At 41.5% G+C, this 22,330-nt stretch overlaps 1 protein-coding gene across 5 annotated transcripts in view; it reads left to right on the top strand.

Annotated features, from left to right (window-relative positions):
- daam2 (dishevelled associated activator of morphogenesis 2) overlaps positions 1–22,330 on the top strand; it is a 104,983-nt gene that overhangs the window by 24,802 nt on the left and 57,851 nt on the right. For all 5 annotated transcript variants that reach the window (XM_034222040.1, XM_034222036.1, XM_034222038.1 and 2 more), the window contains exon 2: positions 13,322–13,594. In XM_034222040.1, coding sequence (XP_034077931.1) covers positions 13,427–13,594 — 168 coding nt within the window. In that variant the 5' untranslated portion in view covers positions 13,322–13,426. The remainder of the gene's footprint in view (positions 1–13,321; positions 13,595–22,330) is intronic.

Raw genomic sequence — 22,330 nt, 5'->3', positions numbered from 1 at the left:
TAACATGAAACTTGAGGAACAGACTTCCACTTACCTCTAAAAAAAGCCATCCAACATCCCAAGCATTTATAGACTATTCTTCAACATTTCCCTCAAGGGAAGCCACTACTCCATAACAGCTCAGACCAACATAAATACACTGTCTTAATCTCCCAGGGTTCTTGATTTAAAAAAAGTATGGAGCCTCCTTTTCCGTGTGGTATCATTGCCTATCCCAGTTGAGAGGCTGTCATCTCAGTGGTGAAAGTGCATTTACTGGCCTTCCCAATTCCACCTGTGAAATGGATTATTGATGCCTACTTGAGGCTTGCCTAATAGGTAACATTCCTAACAGAAAACTCAGCACTTGTGAACATTTTACTTGAGGCTGAGCTTTTAAAATGCTGATGCTGGACAGAATAGCAAAATGAAAAAGAACATAAGAAAAACATTATTCCTCCAACATTCAACACCATTCATTCCTTTCAATGACTTGCGTTTGAAGGTTGATGAACAGGAGGCAAAACTAATTTATACAGTCATAAGGCCATATTTGTTTTCTTTGATGTCGTTTTGCATTGTGAACAAGATGGTATCCAATTCCACCACATTAAAGGCTTATACTCCAGTCTTCTTGAAATCCTCCTACACTAGCGTGTGCCAGGGGGCAAGCTGAGTGACATCACTAAAAGATTCAGTGTGTTGGGAGGGCATTAATGAAAGTTGAGGACTCACAAGTGGTACACACACACACACACACACACACACACACACACACACACACACACACACACACACAGCCTCTGCTGCCGTCAGCGCTCTCAGGGCTTTTCATATTTTATCGACCATTACGGATGCATGAACTGCTCTCTCAGGATTAAAGGCAGTGAGAGTTAGTGAACGACTGTCGGCCTTTTATCACTTCGGCCGTGCGGCTGACTGGCAGCTCAACGGCCTCCTCATTACGATGGGGACAGAGAGAGAAAAAAAGATGAGGTCTGTAAAGCTGCTTAAATTCAACTATCTGATCTTTTGGATGGGATTATCGTCATGTTGTATTTATAATAGTGGTTACTGTGTCTGAGGGAAACAACTCATCGAGCCTTTAGCAGTAAGACTGTTGTTGCTCTCTCTCCTTTACTGGAAGTCCCCCACACTGAGTGTGTGTCAAATGGCACCATTGTATTTGTGCCAGTGACACACTTTCTTGGGCTTATGATGTGTAAGCATATCTACCCCTTTACACTGCCTCAATTCAGTGCAGTATTACTGCGGGGTATTTGAAAAAATGCTGGTCACTTCAGAGGGCTGTCCCTATATGTGTCACTATAACTGTCCCAGAAGAGCATTCCAGACATTACCCAGAAGCCCTATGTCCTCGATGTTGCAGCTGTTGACCTCTCACCCAGGCAAGATTAATAGCTTAACAATGAACAATATAGAGTGCCCCAATCCACTCACTGCTATTGATGGACACATTAAAACCTGGCTGCACAGCATGAAAAGCCAAACGGTGGCAAGCTGACAAACTATTGAGAACTGTTGACCTGTCATCGTCGGCATAGAAAACAATTTTTTTGTCCGTTTTTTGTTGAGTTTGTTTAATAGTTAACCCATTTCAACACCCAGAAAACCTTGACCTTCTCTGTTTATATGGATAAAGGTACTGTAATTATAAAAAAGGGCTTCTACTCTCAAAATGACTAGACTCCCGGGTGTTTGTACAACATCTCTGGGAAGTTAAGCACCCTTTCCCTATTGAGAGTGGTAACCAGCCCTCAGTCTGTACTCAAGACATTTTTCTACACATATATAACATGTCTTTAGTTAGACTGGAAGCTTGTGACTGTGGCGTTCTTCCCATATGAAATAAGAAAGTTATTTGACACTGCAGTGTAGCGGTTTGCATTTGAGGGAAAAGGATGCCTAGTATTGTATTTCATTCTGAGCGCTGTTAATATGTGGGAATGTTGGAGAGTTTGGAATGTGGCATGGCCGACTTTCTTCCCATTGCCAGTATTAATAGCATAGTTATTCGGTGAGCCGGTCTATTTGATGAGCAAGGATGTGACTTGCAGAGATGTGCCCATCGGCCAAAAGAGAAGTGGGTCAGCAGTGCTTCGGATGTTAGTCTCGCCCACTTGATACAACCCCCCTCATGAGCCAATATTAACATCTGCATTATTAGAGTCCCACACTGCTGTGGGTAGCCTTTGCTTAAGCGGATGACCTTTTGAATATAGTTACAACTACACAACGTGATGTCTCGAGAGATGTGTCACACAAATATCTTTTTGTCCCACCAGGCCTTCCAAACGTTAACTTCATCAAAGTCGTACGGGTCTCCACAGGTTCTCATTTCAACTTGTGTTCATGCAACTCTTGGCTGTTGTTCGCGGCTTCTATGAAGGGGTTTTAACATGTTTATAATAATTAGCTTCAAACGACAACTATGCATGGTTGGGTACTCTGGGCCTCTCCACTTCTGCTTGGAGCTTTTATATTTGTTTTGATAATGGTAAAATAACATAATCTAATGGCACAGTTGTAACAACCCCTAACTTTGTTTGGTCTACGCTATTATCAATGTTCATCGCATAAGGAAATGTCTGCTTTTTAATTAATCAAGCTAAATGAAATGGCTATTATTGAAATCCTTGGAGAATTGGAAACATCTTCCCCCTCCTATTTTTCCATTGGTTTAGTTGAGGCATTTCCTCTTTATGGGTGAGGTGGGTTACTGTGCCTCATGGCCCGTTAAAGCCAACAGTGCTTATGTGTTTGTTTCGAATGAGGCTAGCAGCCAATAACACCCCTGAGAATTCTTGAATGTTGGCTGTGAAAGGGTTTATGATGTGAAATTGAAAGATTGCCATGAGTAGGAGATCTGGCACCTCACTGTTTAAACAAAATTGATTGGGGATAAATGAAAAGGTAGAAACATCACAGACAGTTTTAAAAGCTTGTATAGAATAACAGTTTTTTAGCAATTGGGTTCCCAGCGATGTAATGTCAATTGAAAGTAGACATATGAAACGCATCAATAACCATTGCCATTTTTCCTGAAGGGGATGATCTGTGCTTCAGTAACCACTTTGGAAACCTAAGGCGGTAACATATAATTACACTGTCCTTCCATTGGCTGTCTGACAAGATCTGTTTGTAAACAAAGAAAATGAAAAATGTCTCTCTCTACAAATGAAATTGCCTATGCCTTGGAGGCGGTCTGGTTATACTGTATTCAAGCAACATTATTAAACATGAGATATTAAAGTAATTAATAATAATTGTGGTTGTAGCCAATTTAAATGGAGGAATGTTGACTTATTAATTATTTCCTTATGTTACGCACAGTGCTGGCTCTATACTGTACCAAAACCCGATGTAACTGGCTCAACTGCACCCCCTTAACATTGTTCTGTTGCCATTGTCAAAGCCAGTGGCGAGCCGTGACCTTTATACCTAGGCCCTCTGACCCCCCCCCCCTTCCCTCAAAAAAGAAAAGAAAAAGAAGAGTTATTACGTCACAGCGTACTTCAACGGAATATCAAAACAGCGGCCCGGGGTGCAAAACGTGACAGCGACCCTCTACCACACAAAACAACACAATTTTATATAAACACCTATCATGACAGGGCACCCACAGCCAAGTAACAATTACAAATGAATTAAGTCAGCACGGCGGCCCACATTGAAGATTACTTTTACATTACATTACATTGCATATAGCTGACGCTTTTATCCAAAGCGACTTACAATAAGTGCGTTCGACCAACACGATACAAACTTTAGATAAGCCAGTCCTTTATTAGTATATAAGTGCTTTGTTAGTAATTCTTTGTTAGATTTGTGATTCGAAAATGATAAAAGTAGGGTAGACATGTGGTGGATATTATCCGGCTGAACAAAACGTGCATTTATCTAACAGGTTCGTTTTCCACAGATATTATTTCGAGCTATTTTCCAAAATCCTATGGAGAAATCCCATTGCTTTTTTGTCGAGGGGAACCCGAGCGCAGCTTACTTCCGGGTTTTAGGATGCGTCACTGCACCACTCTATATGCATAAACTTCACAGCGGGCGGAACGTGTCATAAAGTCCGCGAAAATAAAGCCCACCCATTTAGAGGGAAGATATGATTGGTCAATTGTACTGTCATTTGACATTACTCTCTCGTTGAGTTACTATAGCTGGCCCTCTGTGAATTTACAGCAGGACCACCAATCACCTCCTATCTTCACCTCGCAGAGACGGCTGAAGGAGCTTCTTTCATTTAACCCTTCAGATTCAAACAGAAACTGAACAGGCAGATTCAAAGGATTTATTTATTTGGAAATGTTATTTTAAATATAATTGAATCAAGTTATTTTGGTAAAACTAATGAAAAATATAACAAAAAAAATATTTGGAAAACAATGTTTAAAAAAAGGCCCTCTAGAGAGGGCCTAGAGGGCCCTGACGGCTCGCCACTGGTCAAAGCTTGTTATACACAGTGACAAGAGGTGACTTTAACATTTGAAAGTGCTTGAAGTCCACATGTTGTTACAGAAGTATCAGCTCACCATGGGTTTTCCGGTGCATGTCTTGCCCCAGACTCTGTCTGAAGGCACGGCTTCCAGTCCAACAGCTGAATAGGTCTTCAGCTGTCTCATCCATACAGCTACCCCTATCTGATTGCAGGGCAGAAAGGAAGCGATTCAGGGAGAATGTAAGCATTGGAATGAGGGAAAGGGTGGGTTTCTGATCATCTGATTCTAGGCTCTTTTCCTGGAAGTTGCACGTAGGCATTAAATCACAGAAATCTCTTGTCAGTAGCCGCCTTGAATGTATCTTTACTACTGACACGTTGCTTATAAGCAAACATTCACTTTCAATTATCTTACTGTGAGGAATAACATTGAAATAACCCCCATCTTAATATCTAAAATCATGTAATTGTTTGCCTTGCCAATCAAAGAGGCCCTTGAACAGCTTGTAGAGAGAGCATGCTGTCATACTCTAGCTAAAAATAACTGTCCTGTTGAAGATCAGATACACATGGACTCCAGTGCTGGGAAATGTAAAGTTGCAGGCCAAAATGGCTATTCCTGCCTGCTTTAGCTTACCTTGTCAGGCCCCAGCAGAAATGTCCAAACAAATCCACTGGCCCATTGTCCATGTCCACATGAGAAAGCCACTCGGTGTACAGACTCTAAGAAAAGCGGCGGCCTTCTGTGTGCTTTCTACGAGCGCAGGAATGCATCGCATGCTAATGTACCATGGAATAATGGCAGTTCTAACACTGTCTGCGCTGGTCATTTGTCAGTTGATGCTGAAACTACTAACCATGGAAACCTCCACTGGAATAGATGGGTGATGTCACACCTCCGGTATGTAAGTCACAATGTGTGAACAGGGAAGTTCATTTGATTATTGATACTGTAGGTAGCTGGTTCACAGAAGTCACGGTTCGGTTCATACCTCGGTTTGGGGGTCACGGTTCGGTACGGGTTCGGTACAACAAGAAAAAGCAAAAAAAAGTCCCAAATGCATAATTCCAGGTTTGTTGTTATTTATTTTTGAACAGTAGTGCAAGTTTCAGTTTAAAAATAAGGAACTCTGACATTTTGAATAATTAACTGTATTAAACAGTTAAAAACAAACCACAAACAGTACCACACACACACTCAGATGGCCATATTATCTATAATGGCTGATGTCAAACAAAAAGGTTTCATCAAGATGTAAAACTAAAAAGAATGTCTTGAAAATATTACATTATAAATAATAAGGAAGTGTTTCAAGAGCGCATAGCCATTGAAAAACATATGCCAAAAGCTTCCTTTATTTATTTTGGTCTCTCGGCTTTCATGTCTATTGGCTTCTTAAAAACAGCGGGGATCAGCTGTTGAACTGCTGTTGTCTTTTGCCGGGCTCCGGTGATTGGCAAATCTGGGTGATGCCTTCTGATATGATTTAGCACGTTTGGCGTGTGTTCTATTAGCATACCGCACCGCTGTCGAACAATGCCGACACACCGTCCTCGTCCGATCCACCACTCGCACACCTCATCGTTATTGTAATCCACAGGGAACCCGAAATGTTCCCACACAGCTGATTTAAAAGAAGCAGGTGGGTTCTAGCTCCTGTGTGTTATCTGAAATCGCCATACTAACTTTTCTTCTTCTTGTATTTTGTTCGTTTTGTTGTGTTTTCTTCTTGTTCTTCATTTGTTGTTTAAGGGCGGCTGGCAAACAGCTTTTAGGCGCAATACCGCCCCCTGGATTATACATAGTGTAATGGATACTGCCCTGAATGACAGACTTTTTTCTGCACACTGCATGTGCCGAACCGTGACGTCCGAACCGTGACGGTACAGGACACATACAGATACCGTTACACCCCTATTGATAGGTCTAGTCTATGAGTCATGCTAGCTTTTTGAGTTTGATCAAATATCACAATTTCTGACCAATTAATGCGTACATAACATCTGTTTAATTGGTGTGAGACAGAACAAACAAAAATGTTTATGTGTGTGCGTGGGAATGCTTGCATGTACTGTATGTTGTACTAATGTAACTGATTAGAGCTGCAGCGTGACCTCTGACCATAACAGGGTAACATGTGTACATGCCTTCCCCAAGGCCTGAGGCAGCGACTGTGTGTGGGCCACACAGCCAATGGGGTTCATGGGAGAAGGAGTTTTCAGTGTCCCAGGTGACTTGGCTTGCAGCCACTGGCTTTAGAAGGGGAGAAAATAATTGAACACTTCATGTCAAATTAATGATTGTGACTGATTCACTTCCACATGCGATTTTAGAATACCAGTGCACAACCATGACTACCTACAAATATAAGCACATGTAGACATGAGCCAACACCATTAAGCCCTTTTGATCACATTGGTGTCCCTCCATGTTTGTATCTTGTATAAGAACACCAAGAAACCTTTGCAGTGTAGTGTATGTGGCCTTACCAATTACTTTCATTTAGAAAAGATAGGATGTTCAAAGGCTGGATAACTCCATTATTGTTATAATCTTCACAAATGTCTTCATATCAAACCACATCTCATGATTTTATTCAGGGATGCCCCTCGTGCTCGGCCACTGATCATTATCAGCCAATACTGAGTAGAAATATCTGTTGGGAGATAAGCTTTTATTCTTTGCAGTCGCCAATCCTTTTCCTTGAAATTGGAGAAGTTAACTTTAGCTTTTCGCCGCCAATGGGTCAGTTAAGAGAAGTTGCATTGAGTTAGATTATAATGCTATCATGATTTGTTCAAATGCAGATATAGCTGAGCAATAGTTGGCAGTTGGTTAAAAAAGTGATTAAGGCTTATCTAATCCTATTTGGCTAGATATCAACCGCAACAGCTATTCATTAGATTTAACTTGAAATTACCATCCTATAATAGTTTTCACTTTTAAAGTTGGAATATGCCTTTCATGTGCAGATTTGTTCAGCTGTGATTGAACATGTTGGACAACTGTCTACTGTATTATAACAACTTTAATCGATATACAGTATTCTCTAACCTTAGTTGTTTTGAAGGTGGCACATTGTAAATGGATCAACAAGTGTCCCAAATGAATACAGAGAAGCTGTTTAATGCGTGTTTTCTGTCCACCCAGTTGTTAGTATGTGATTTTCACATGTCATTACGGATGGACTATATAACAAAAACAATGCCCTTGCTTTTTTCAAATAACCATAGCTGTCACCACCATTCTAATTCCCTGGTGCTTTTTGACTTTCTGGTGTTGGCTCAGTCCCACGTGTGCTCCTCTTGCCTGCTTAGTGTGTTGCAACAGTTTCCCAAAACAATGCCAATCCCTTAATCTGCGCTGTATCTGGCATCTTGTTCCTGCCTGTGCCAACGTGGCACTGCTCCCCCGTCTGTGGTGCTTATGTAACCCCGTCTGTACCATCCTCCACAGCCCAGCACCCCAGAGGAATGGTCCTCATTTGTGGGACCCAGAAACAATGTGTGTGCAAAAACACAGTATTCTGCTGGCTTGCCTATGATCTTTTATTCAGTGCCTCTTAAAAATAATTGTGCCTTTGCCTATTCTTCTTGTTATTTGTATGAGTTTTATAGCTGCTTCTTATTCTCCTACATTATGCTTTCCCTCTTTTCTTTGCCTCTCCATCTGCCTGCCGTTAGTTGGATGCAAAGAGTTGGATCAGAATCCATCCAGGTAACATAAAGAAGATGACAATGGAACATCGTGCTATGTTTACAACACAAAGCCATTTTTTTACTCCAGCAACATTTGTGTTATTTAAATAAACCATGTTTTGATGCTATTTAAATGCAATAAAAGAACACAAGCTTGCAGAAATAACGTCATAATTATGCAGCTTTGTCTGAATTATATTTGTTGTACTTTGCCTGGGTCTGTCTGCAAGTCGAAAAGCAAACGCAATGAAGTTCTGATCCACCAGGGCTTTGCTAACACTCAAGCTGCTCCATCAACACTTGTATACAAAGGGTGCAACATGGTTGTTATACACATAAATCAACATACTTTGTTAGTTTAGGATGATATAAACTCAACCACGTTCATATTGTGGGTGTTTGCATTGACTTTGTGCCTGATCAAGCCGCACAAAGAAAGTTTTCAGCGCTTTGTTTGAACACACCATTAATGTAAAAGTGAGGGGCAGGTGGATGTACTTGATTGTGGAGAAGACATTGTTGGAGAATGAAGTTGAAGGACGGGGAGGAATAAGGGTTGTAAGTGTGCAAAGTAAAAAAAGGAAGAACCAGTTGATAAATCCTGAAGCTGAAGTTGTTCTATTGTGGAGGGATGGCAAAAACAGAAGCTTTATGTTGCATCTGATTTCTTTCTTTCTCCTAAAAGCACTGTGTTGTGGGACAGATGTTGGGTAGAGAATAACAATGATGCAGGCACAGATGTTTGATCTCTACATAGACACCTCTGGCCTGCACATAATCACACACCAGCAGCAGCAGCAACCAGTAACCAGTCTCTCCTCACTGCACCCCGCCCCCCCCCCTTTCCTCTTCCTCCTCCACTGACCTACTTCCCGGCGCTGGGGATGAGAGGCGATGAGGTAGTGGGCTGAATGAGAAGTGGCAGCAGTATCTCCCTTTATCCCTGCCTCACTCCCTCACCTCCTTCATCTCCCTGTCTCTCCCCTCTCTGCTCCGCTGCTCTCCAGACTCTTTAAACACAGAGCAGCCAGCAGGCTCCTCTCTTTGCTTCAGGGAGTATGCAAATACTGCATGTGTGTATGAGCTTACATCCGAATCTTCGGCGCTTAGCACTTCTGTAGCATTTCTAGCTATCGTGCTAGTTGCTAGGGAATGTTGACCACAGGTTATGTGTTGTTTTGTGTGTATAATTGCACACAGTAAGGCTGTCCTTAACTAATCACTAAAGATATTCTTACTTTGACTCATGCTACATTCACTCTGCTTAATTTTCAACGGAAGCCTATACAGGAAGCTACAACGCCAAACACGCTACAAAACTTTAGATGGCATAAAAAAAATGTAAGTTATTTTTAATAACGTGACCAAGCTTTAAATAATCATACATTTTTATTTAATTATCTTTTCATTATCAAAAAAAGGAAGAAAGCGTATTGCTTTTGGACTGCACACCAACTACAACGCCAACACGTCGTCAACTAGCATCACTGTTGTCACATTGTTGCTCGTGGTGTGAACACAGCCAAACATTCATAAGATCATGTTGCCAATTAATTGGTATAATCCACAGATCTGTACATCTGAGAGAAACTTTGGGATTTTAGCTTTAGCAGACCATTTACATGCAGCAAAACCTTTACAACACACTACAGGAAGGGGAAAACCTAAAAAGCATAATAGGGCTCCTTTTGAAATATTGACTTCAAAACCGAAGAGTAAGCTGGCAGCCCTCGCATACAGTCACTGTGCCTAGCTATCAGCTACATGCAAACCTGAGCACAGATAAGCAGGGGAAGGAAATCAAATGGAGAATAAAGCTGGCAGGAGGATAGTGGAGAAGTCCCTAGGAAAAATGACAGATGTTACTGTCCGAGGGGGGTTGACAGAGTGAAATGTCACACTATTCACCCTGAAAAGAGGGGAATAATGGGAGATGACAGCAAATCAGAGGGGGAGGGAGAGCGGGGTGGAGTGAAAAGCTGGGAGATAAGAGGGGCTCTCAGGGCACACATGGCAGTGGACATGGTCAATTTGAATTGTGATTGTGTGGTGACTCCACCATACAGACAATGATAATGGCACAGCGCCTTACATCCCCCTGTGTACACTGTATGTACAGTATACTTCTGTGTTTGTATTCCTTGAGCTACTTTCTCTGGGCATGCTTTGGAAGACAGCCAGCAGAACTGGTGTTGAGTGATCACTGGCCACACGTGGGGCTCTGTGGGAGAGTGAAGATAGAAGCACACACACTGACAGGAGGTTCAGGTTGTGTTTTTCTTTTTTCACTGAATGGCTTTAAAACCCCTGTAGAGCGTCTCCTTTTCTATTAAGCTCAGCCAGCTGTCCACTGTGTCAATCTCTAACTCACCACCGTAAAGATTGGCATCAGTGCTTACTCTCTCTTGTAGTAATACAAATGATGAAGAGCAGTTGCTTTTTTTACGATGCAGAGCCTTTTCAAGTGTAACTCTATGGAAAGAATCTCCATAATTTACCATGCTGGAGTGGGCCTTTCTCATTGTTTCCTTTCCCCCTTGCCTATACAGTACATTTAAGTCTGATCAGCATGCCATGCTTAGCCACATCTGGTTTGATAATAAACTCTGCATCTTGTTGTGCAGAATACTCGATGCACATGCGACAGTTGTCTTTAATCATTATCACTGTGCCTCTGTTGGTGTCAAACTGGATCTTGGACATCATTTTCAACTGCAATTTCAGGATTGCTGGCAGACACTTACTTGTGTGTAGGCTTGTAATTTTATAGTGTGCACCAATATCTCTTCTTGTAAGGCATCGCCTATGAGGCAACATTTCATGCACTAGCGTTAACTTATTGCACATAAATGTAGGCCTCATAAAGTACTAAAGAGGTCACTGCTACATAATCAAACACAACTACAAGATATGAAGTAAAAACCCTGATTCAAAACATACCTTTATGTGTTGACTAGGCACCAATAATGTTTTCACAGCTTTATTGTTGCATTTTAGTTCTGGTCTGGAAATATTGAAAGGACAGTTTGGCAATTGTCATCCTGCATCATTGGGACCTACATGGGGATTTTTTAATTCTTTAAATGTTGAAGCCCTGCCTTGTAAATAGTCCTGTGTATAAATGTAGATCTAATGCCTATTTATATGGCAGTTGATGACGTTCTTGCAGAAATTCATATATTTCATCAAATGAACACATACTAACTGAGACAGTTTACTGGGCTCTGCATGGGTTACATGATACAAACACTATGCACAGGCAATGGGAGGAGAGGGGGATCAATGGGGGCCTCCGGGTCATTTTTGCCCTGGAGCGCCCCAGCAGGTTAATCCCTCCCTGATTGGGGGGGGAGTTCAGGGATTGTCACCTCGGCTAACACGCGTTGCTGCAGTATCAGATGTGCCTGGCCCACTGATACACGATGACAAACATGCTATTATTGACATTCAGCACTCTGATGCAATGGCTATGAAACAGTCTCTATATTAGAAAGCCATTCTACAGAATACTTTTAGATAATACTTGTCAGAAAATAAGCCAAGTGTTAGCTGCACGGGTATTTCCATGTTCAACAAGCCAAAGAAAAACTTGGTTGCATATAATTTAAAATAGCCTCCAGTTCACGTGTAGCTCAGCTGCCTCTGCGTTGAGAAGGCTGCAGATTCAAGGAGGCGGAAAACGCGAATGAGCAAAAGACGAACAGGGCAAAATGGAAATGTGGTGTTTTCTCTTTTCTGTTTTTCCCCTTTAAGCTTCTGTCGAGGGCTGAGCGCTTTCATAAAGAATTTACCATCCGGGCTATTTTTAAACCATGCAGTGAGAACTCCTACACTGAACGAATGTGTGAGAGAGCAATGGCGGAGAGTCAGGCTCAGTGAAGATGAAGTAGATTTTTGTGGAAACTGAAGTCATAAACTTTCATTGCCATATTAAACAGACGGGTGCAAAGCTCTTGCCATACCGTAATGCTAGTTTATACACGTATCAATAAAAGCATACCAGGAAGACAAGTCTGCTTATTGAAATCTGCTTGTGATAGCCTTCTGTGCTCTTGATGGCAACCTTGATGGCTCCAAAATGGATTTATTGGTCCACTATTTCTGCTGTATTTGCATGTCCATGGTATTTGCATGAGGTCCATTCATTCACAAATGCTGTAAACTGTCGCATAAATAACAGCTTTAGAAACAATTTGAGCCTCTGTTGGTGTACACTCACATTGTGTAAGTATGTGGTTGATAGGACATAATATGGTGTGAAGAGTATATTATTCATACAGTGAAGACCACCCATATCCTTTTAGTGGCATTGAGGAAATCCTCCAGGGTGTCTCGGCCTATTCATTGCTTTGCTCCTGTTGTAGTGGGTGTCATTCACCACTGTCCATACACACAGTGTCTGCTCCATTGAAGGAGTGAGGGCACTGCTGGGGCAGCTCTTGGTGCACAAACAAAACACACACATTGCACAGGCGCCATTGTTCTTCACGGACAAGAGGTTTCTTTGTCGAGGCGTAAGAGCAACCGATGTCAGGATGAGGATATGATGGCGGACCCTGCTGCCTCCTCTGTCCTCTCACCACCTGTACATTTAAGGAAGATTTCTTAAGAAAATAGATTAAATCAATGGTTGTTGGTCTTGGATTTTTTCCTTTGTTGTTGGTGTCATCTGCGGTGGTAGAGGTACTTTTCAAAGATAGCTTCTCAATGAGTCTGTATTTTCTATTTTTCCAAGTAAGTTTTCAGCATGAGATAAAATACATGCAAGAAATGTGTTAGGTGGCATTTCCCCCTCTGTTTGGCCATGGTGGCTGTTGTTGCTTATGTATCTTCCTGTATTTAATCTAAACAAATCGAGGCAGCTGGAAACATGAATTGCTTCACTTCCTGTGCACTACAAAAAAAAAACATTTCCAAGGAAACATTGACCAAACACTGGGTTTGTCAACCAGCACGAGGCTGAATAGCATAGGCTGAATCACTGTTATGCAACATTTTGATTGGAAATTATTTAAATTATTTACTGTACATGGAAACGTCATGTATTATGCCATTCAACATGCTTGTCCTAATGGATGGAATGGCATTAAAAGGACACTGGGAAAACCAAACGTAGGCCGCCTTGCATTTTGGATGTCTCTGTAACCTTTTCCTTTGATCTTTTCTCTCTTCCAGATCATGCCCCCTAGATAGCAGCCTCGTCCTCCTCTCCACTCCCCCTCCCTGCCCCTTCCTCTACCATCCAGCACCATCACTGCCAACCGTGTCGCCACAGCCGCCATGCCGCCCAGGAAGAGGACGCGGCCAGGCCTGGGCTTCCTGTGCTGCTTCGGCAGCAGCGAGCCTCCGGAGATCAACCTCAAGGACAGCGTGCCTCTGCAGCTGCTGGAGTTCAGCGCCCCCATGCCGCCCGCAGAGGAGCTGCTTGCACGTTTCTCCGAACTGGTGGTGAGTAAAGATGGAGTGATGTTAATAATTGAGGAAGCTTGTTGGAATGACTTCTAAGATTGTCATCCAAAGCAAATGCATGTCCCGTATTAAGTTTGGACTATATTGGCCTAAATCCTAAAGGGCAATTTAAGCTTTCTTTAACTTGGATCCTATTTTCCCTTTAATTTTTTTGACTAATTAGGACAACCATTTGTTGAAATTATGTCAGTATTTTCCTCACAGCGCTCCAGCTAGAAGCCACGAAACAGACACATAGCAGTCCTGCAATTCCACACCGCCAATGTGTGTCCACAAAAAATGTTCAGATTGTTATTATAAGTATTTGATCAAATGAAAAAGAGAAGGACCTTACATAAAATTACCGTTAAAGCGACGTACAATGGCATTGCGGAATGGCTTGGAGTGATCACGTAGCAGCCAAAAAACATGGAAAAATAGGGTTCAGGTTGAAAAATAAAAAGTCACCTCTAAAAGACAACTTTGGGCCGTTGGTAAGGGAAGTGTTATACATTTAACGTTAAGATTCATTACCTTTTCAGTTGAAAAGTTCTCCCACTAAGTGATCACATTGGCTCTTTGTTCATTGAATACTACTGCAACACGACCCAAGTGGTTTCACAGGCTACATAATGCATGACTTAGTCATACAGTATGTTTTACATGTGAACTAACTTCCTGCCTGTTGGCAGTTGCCGTGAAAACTTACTTTTAGAAGTATAGATTGTTTCTTCAATGCAAGAGCTGGAATTTAAATCACCACACTTTAGGAATATAAAAAATAGCCATCCACAGATTCTGTTTAATGAGCCTATTTAACTTAATTGTAACACAGTCCAATGTTGTTATGGATGCTTTAATTTGACCAATTTCCAAAATGAGTCACCATGCAGAAATGTTGCCCATTAAAGTTAAATATATAAAGTTGGTATTAAGCAATACTTTGGTACAATGTAATCCCTGGAATTTCCTTTTTTCCTAATTGTAAGTGGTCCATTTCTTTCCCTTTTCCTTCCATGCGTGTTGTTCATTATCCCCACCAGGAGTAGGGACAGGAATCGGAAGGGATTGGGTCTTGTGAAAGGCATCTTGATGGTTTGATTAGGCCACGCCAAACACGAAATTTAGCAGCTCATCCTTTCCACTACACACAGCCCACCCTTGTGTGACATTTCCTGATTTTGTGCATGGATTACACTTGTTGGCAGAAGTGTTTGGTCTACAACCAGTGCCAAACATGCGCCCATGGTCTTGAGAGGGATCAGGGCACAGCTGTCAGAACGGAGAAGTTTCCCGGGGGTTTTCAGCTGCCATGCATGCAAGTTCCGGCTTTTTTGGAAGACAAGGCTTTCCTTTTTCGGTCTCGATGTTTACTCAGTTCCTATCTCCTGTCTTTATCCATCTTAAAGTTTCTGCCATGCTCCTGTAACCTCAGGTTTCCATTCTGCCTGTGTCAACTACTCCCTACCTGGCTAAAGCCCCTGTCACACTGTCCCGAAGTTGACACCCGATGGACACACGAATATGGAATTGTGAATTTCGCACGAAGATGGCCCCGAACCACACACGAAGGCAACATTTACATACATTTAAGACATACAACTGCAACGAAAGTAACACAAACAATTATGTTACAGTACTATGATACTGTACTGATATTTACAGACTTTGTTCTTTACTTTCTCCGTCTTTATATGTAGAAGATATTACGTTTTCTCAGTCATGTTGTTGTTTCCATAGCAACAACAACTTCCTGTCAACTCGCCTTCAAAATAATATATATCCTTTTCAGTTTCACAGAACACAAATTGGGTTATTTACATAATATGTTTACATGATTTTGTTGTGCAATAAAACAACCCGATGGACACACGATAAAGGAAATGTTCAAATTTGGCTCTGATCGTAGCAACATCGGGCCATTCGTGAGGGCATCTTAAGCCTTCGTATGACCCCCGGTGGAGTTTCTCAGGCTCCGGCAGCAACTTCGTGAGCGGTGGGAAAATCTTTGGCATGCCAAAAAATTGCCGAAGGACCTTGCGAAGGTTCATTTTCGTGTTGAATTCGTGTGTCAATTTTTCCCTTCGTAAGGCCATCGTGAGGGCATCTTGTTATCATCGGTGCCATCGGGCATTCGCCCCGATCAGAGTGAGGGTGAATGCACCGATGATAACACGAAGATGACACGACTTGACAAGATGCCCTCACGAGTGCCTTACGAAGTTGCCGCTCACGAAGTTGCTGCCGAAGCCTGAGAAACTCCACCGGCGGTCATACGATGGCTTAAGATGCCCTCACGAATGGCCCGATGTTGCTACGATCAGAGCCGAATTTGAACATTGCCTTTATCGTGTGTCCATCGGGTGTCAATTTCGGGACAGTGTGACAGGGGCTTAAAGGTCTGCTTCTGACTCTGTCAAGTCTTAGTCTTGGGGAGTGCTAAACTTCACCGGCTGCAAGATATATCACTCCTCCAACTGTCAGAATCAATTCAGGAGATTAAGTGAAATTCCATTTGAGATGGTTCCAAAAGAGAAAGTATTCACTATCATTAAGGCAGATGTTTTCCCAACAGGCATCCTTTTCCCATTTTCCAGCAAATTGACCTGATTTGATCCTAAATGTGCTGTCTTGGCTCATTCTCATAATCACTGGCATTGCACAAACCATTAAACCTTGGTAGTTGTAGTGTATTTATTACCGTGATAAGTTAGAATTGTAGCGATGAAGACACTGATTGCATCAATCAGTTCGCCTAAACTGGAGTGACCTATTGCCCTTTTAGCTGCAATAACTAAAGCTTTGTTGAGGAGAACCTATCAGTAGTTAACTAACAAACTTCCAATACATCCATTAACCCTCTGAGAACCACATAGGACATTTCCGTTTTTGTATATTTTTGTGTTTTGACTTATAAATTGTCTTTTTTTTGCAGTATAATCAAGTTTTACACATCCTAGAAATCAGCACAACCTCAGCTAATGATATGTCACTCATTAGAGACTTATATACACTATAATAGGGGATATTTGCACATAAATAAAAAACGGAGCTTGAATTTTTTACTTATTTCATTAAAAATAACTGCTAACCATAACATTGAAAGAAACATTCAACACTTTTGTCGGGGCCTTTTCTTTAAATATAATTTTAAAATGTCGATACAGTAGCCCCATTTTTTTAAATGTCTATGCTTACGTTTTTATAGGTGTTGCTATCTGCTTTGTGTAGCGTGGTTCTACAAGCAAGTCAGTGCATTCATTGGGTGGCATCAGAGTTACAAGGGTCTGTAAATGCAATGAAAACAATTGGCCACAGCAAATCATTTATATTAAACATGTAATTTTTACTTTTGAATACTTCAGTACAAAGGATGTATTGAATAATTTAAGTGATATATGTGTACACCAGTGGCGAACCGTGTCTATCACAACTGGACCTTCTGTAAACACTCACACCCCCGCCACCGCCACCCCCCCCCCTTCTCCGCAGCATTATAATGTCCGTCTTTTCACTGAATTGTCGTCTTGAAAAGGGTACTCACAACAATTCCGCAACAACTTCATCTTCACCTGTCGCACTTGTCATTTCAACATTAAAAACAATAAAACAGCATGAATTGCTTCGTCGCATTCAACTAGATCCTCTGTCTCGAGCCAGTTAACTAGCAGGCCTTCTAGAATACCCTGGAACCGAGGGAAACTCTGAAAGAATACGCCCATTGGCTACAAATCAATATATGATTGGTTGATCAAACTGTCAGTCCAAACGTACGCTCTCATTCAGTGCAACGGCCAGGGCATTCGATCAAGGATGTAGAATACCTTGGTTGAAGGATATTCTACCCAGAGACCCAGAACAAGATCTGATTGGTTGTTTTCTTTTCTAACACAAAACCACTCAAATGCGCAGTGCATGGTCCGAGAAGGATAAACAAATCAACGTAACGGCCCGTCTACACTACAGGCATCAAAAAATCTTGAAACTGGGCGTGTCTGAAGCTTGGCGATTTTTTTGCGAGCAACGCGACCAACAACCAATCACATGAATCTCCCGCCCCCGACATACAAAGCAATAGCAATGTTAAAACGAAGTAAACTGGATATAAAATCCCCAAACAGGCGAAAACCTACCAGTTTCACCCACTGTCTCTGCCACCTCCCTCCATGCCTGGTTCCTCCGGTTTGTATCCCGGTAAATAGTTCTGGTCGGAAAGAACCGGGTGATTTGCTACCGTAATTTCTCGTTTGGAATATGAGGAAATGAACTGCGGTCTGGCTCTCCCAGCTTGCACGCGGTTTGATTGGCTAGCGCTTGTACTGGCAGGAATTGCAAAAACGGGATTTGATTGGCTGACGCCAGCTTCGAGCAAGCATCGAGCCTCAAAAGTTGAACATTGTTCAACTTTTGACGCCGATAGACGCTCGCGATGCTTGCAACGCCTTGCCATGCTACCCACAATGCAGTTCGGCGAAGTTTGAAAATATCCTACGTCACCCCATTTAAATGAATGGGCGAAGCGTTGAAAGCATTTTTTGACGCCTGTAGTGTAGACGGGCCGTAACCCTGTCATATTACAGATCAACAACACAGATACGATTCTCATTTATTCATTTTATATACATTTTATTTATATAATTAAATCGAATTTTTGTTCCAGGGTATTCTCTGAATACCTTGAAGGCCCTGACGGTTCGCCACTGGTGTACACATATAAATCATTAGTCAAAACAGGGCTACATTTGATTTAATTAAAAGGTATAATATGTGGTAAACCGAAGAGCCGTTTGGGAGCCGAAAGAGCCGGCTCTTCTTGGTGAGCTGAGCCAAATGATCCGGCTCACCAAGAAGAGCCGGAATTCCCATCACTAACAGGCAACCCTCTGAATCAGACTCCGATTGGCTGTGACTGCATCCACTCAGAGTGTCCGATTCAGAAACGTGACTCTTACACTCTTTACGTCACAAACAAAGATGGTGGATGAGAATAGATCTATAAAACAGAAAACGATAAGCAATGCGCCAGAATCAAGGTGAGACTATCTGCATCTTTTAAAACTTTACGCACATTCGTTTCACCTAAATAAGTAAACGCCTCTCAATGAAAAACTTAATGGAGTAGTTTATTGCCGTTTCTGTAGTTTAAGAGGAAAAACACGGCACGTCTCTGGCTGAAATAGCTGAGAAGTTATGACGCTTTGAATTTGGGATTGTTTACGGCCCGTGGGTCTCAGAGGGTTAATCCAGTTTTTATTGTTTTAAATGCTGAATGGCCTGAAGCATTGTGTTATTAGGGTTGTCTGTCCATACATTCCTTTCTAATGAACAAGATATCTTAGTACAAAAAAAGTCCACTTGGACACAAGGTTAAACTGAATAAGTTGTGGTGTTCATGACATAGATGTAAACTGCAAGTTTACGGAGGCAAACAACTGCAAGATGGTACTCCTGTAGTTCTGTCTGGAAAACATTTATTGCAAGGTTTGAATCAAAACTTTTATTTTATGCTAGAGTACTTGACCAAATCTCAGCAGTCTGAAAAATAAGACCCTACGCCCACATCTTATTTTGAGGTGGTACATTTCTGATCTTGCAAAGAAGCTTACACATATGTACAAGTTAAAGAAAAAGCAGAGCAGATAAGTCCAACCCCCTTGCAGCATTTGACCCAGGAGAGAAAGCAGATTTGGTATTGTGTCATTGGATCTGGGCCCTTTCACATGTTGTGAATAGATTCCTCTTCAGATGTTTGTTGGATGGCTTCATCTGATCCCTTAGATGTTTTGTCTTTGGGGTATTGTGTGTGTAAGTATCTGGTTAATCTTGTCTTTACTTGACTGCAGAATTCCAGCATTAAAAATAGCACTCAAAGGTTAACGTCTAACTCAAATGACCTTCTAATCTGTAAATCACTTAATGTATTCTCCTTTGAGGAAGAATCTGAAACTAAAGGGGAGAATTTATGTTTTTTGGTTTCATGATGGCACCCCGGAGTTTTGCCTAAATTCAGCAGAAAACTGAAAATTTATCTACGTAGATCAAAACCGTAGATTTCAATCCAGTTTCTTTTGACAGTTTGATTCATGTCTGCTTTGATCAGATGACTAATGCACAACTTCTTCTACATAATGGTCATCTGCCCAAGATCCCCCACATCTGTTTAACTGGACGGACATGCTGATACATTTGACAAATCAGTACTACCAGACATAAAGCCCAATGCCTTTGAAGCTGATATTAAAAGTCAATGCAGGGAGGTAAGGGGCTGTGCTACGGGCGTGGAAATAAAAAAATAAAAAAATAACATAACAGTGTGTTTCCATGGCAACATGAGATGGGATTATTTTTTTATGAAAGCCTCTCATGAGGAGCAGAATGAGTCTCAATGGAGGCTCTGAAGTGGGAGCGAAATATCTGGGCCAAATGGAGTGAACCACCTCCGCGTCCATAATGGCTATTCCCCTGTTTCTAGTCACTGTCCGGTCTCCTTACACCGTTACTGGGAGGAAAGACCTTAAGCTGACTTGTCTCTGAAACATTGTATGAACAATTGGTGGCCATGTGGCCTGACTCTATTATTGTGATATTAAATGAAAATAAATGTCTGTCTCATGTGTTTTTGGAAGATGATAGAGGTTGACTAGAATAAACATGCAATGATTTGTGGACTAATGGATTAGGTGAACGTCAGAAAAATAATCATCAACCTTTTGGATATTAAAACATTTATAAAGTTAATTTTCATGCAAAAATGGCAGAAAATGTTGCTGGTTTCACACTTCCTGCTGTTTTCAAACTGAATTTATTGTGGTTTTGTACTGACAAAACAAGGCATTTAAAGACATCAGCTTGGACTTTGACATATTTTAAAAATTATTTCCTGATTAATCAAGTAAGCTGCAAAATAGTTGTTATTATGGTGACAAACTAGGCAACTATAAAGAAACGCCAGCATGTTATGGCAACCTAAATATGAGAAGCGTTCTCAAGTGCATAACCTTTAAGCAACCTCTTCTAACTTCTATGCCACTTCATGAAAAATGCAGGAACATAGAATAGTTAATGTAGCGAAAGAGATGACTTATTGTCCTTGGTGTGTAGCTGACAAAATTAATATTGCAGAATCAATCAATCAATCAATGTTTATTTATATAGCCCAATATCACAAATGTTACATTTGTCTCAGTGGTCTTCACAGTTTGTACAAAATATCAGTATGACAATACGACACCCTCTGTCCTTGCTTAGACCCTCACATCGTACAAGGAAAAACTTCCAGAATAAGCATGTGTGGGATCCATCTGTGGTTCCCTTGTGTATACACTCTCTCTCCGCTGCCAAACGCCAAACAACTCATCCTAGAGAAAGTCTGAAGAACTAACCTGCTTCAAAGTCTGCCATGAACCCAAATGAAAGCCTCAGTAACAAACTTGATAAACCCATGTAAATGAGCCTGGAAGCAGTTGCCACTGATTTGGACAAAATGAACAAAACCCACATAAGAGGAACTAATGGATCACATTAATTAGAATACCCATGACTGCAGAGTTTACAGATAGCAAATGTGCCGCAGTTTGGGGTTCTGTTTTTTGGATCTGCGTGCGTTTTTTAAATCGTCTCTTTCCACTAGCGTTTCAAGGCTTGCACGAAAAGTTGATATAAAGGCCATGTGTAAAGTTTGGCAGTGCTTTCAGAACAATGGCAGCTTTATTTTGCTTTGTCAGGGTAATTCCCTGCTAATAACATTGTATCATCAAATATGAATTAGCTCCATATTAAGATAATTAAGAAGGGGTTCTGTTCGGTTATTATCCTGCTTGGATATATTTGTCAATGATGGCAGTTTGAGTTTCCCAAAAAGAAGAAAGTGTGAGATTGTTTTGAGACAACAAGTCCCACACATTTAATGTTGAAAGGTCGGCATATGGTCCCAATGTGTTTGAAGTGCCTGAAATCAACTTCGTAGTGCCACTGAAGCCACACAGAATAAAATACAAAGGCAAAAACAGATTTGGAGGAACTTTGGATGCTTTGGAAAACAGTTGAAAGCCATGGCTCACTTTTAAATTGTGGTGGGAAAAAAAGAAAGATGCCAAGTCTAACTGAGCGTCCGTATGTCATTGTTTTTCTTGCAAATAAATGCCCTCCCCTAGTTGTTTATTGTATTATTTAAAAAGGAAGATGCATGCACAGTTTATCTAGCCAAATCGGTGCAGCTGAATCAGGTTGTATTAGGTCAACATCTGGCAAATACTGTTCTGGCAGGCATCAGATTAGTGTGTTGTCGCTTTGCTCTCCGCCCGTCTCTTTCTTCTATGTGGTAGCCTCATTCTTTTTTTCTCCGTCTCGATATTTGGGACAGTTTTAATCCAACCACTCTGGGCAGTTGTCCAGCTGTCCAGTGTCAATCTGTCCGCCACAACCTTTAATAGCTTCCAATCCATGTGACTCACAATCACAGTTCATACAGGACTCTTTCAGAACCTAAATCCTCTCCTAATTTTCCGAAGCCGGACACAAATCATAAATGCATTGCAAGAGAGCAGAGAATGGAAATGTTCTCCACCCTCTGAGCCATTATGAGTGAGTTTCCTCCACAGTGTACGACCTGGGATGCACCATCTTTCCCTCCCTTTCATTAATCTAACAGGCTTCCCATTTCCGATGTTCTCTTCCTAGCCGACCTTATAATGGAAGTAGTCGAGCCTTGTTTCGAGAGGCAGTAGACTAGCAATG

This window comes from Gymnodraco acuticeps, unplaced genomic scaffold (assembly GCF_902827175.1).
Source record: "Gymnodraco acuticeps unplaced genomic scaffold, fGymAcu1.1, whole genome shotgun sequence".
Taxonomy (NCBI): Eukaryota; Metazoa; Chordata; class Actinopteri; order Perciformes; family Bathydraconidae; genus Gymnodraco; species Gymnodraco acuticeps.
The sequence above is the reverse complement of the archived record's forward strand: the minus strand, read 5'-3'. Positions and strand labels throughout refer to the sequence as shown.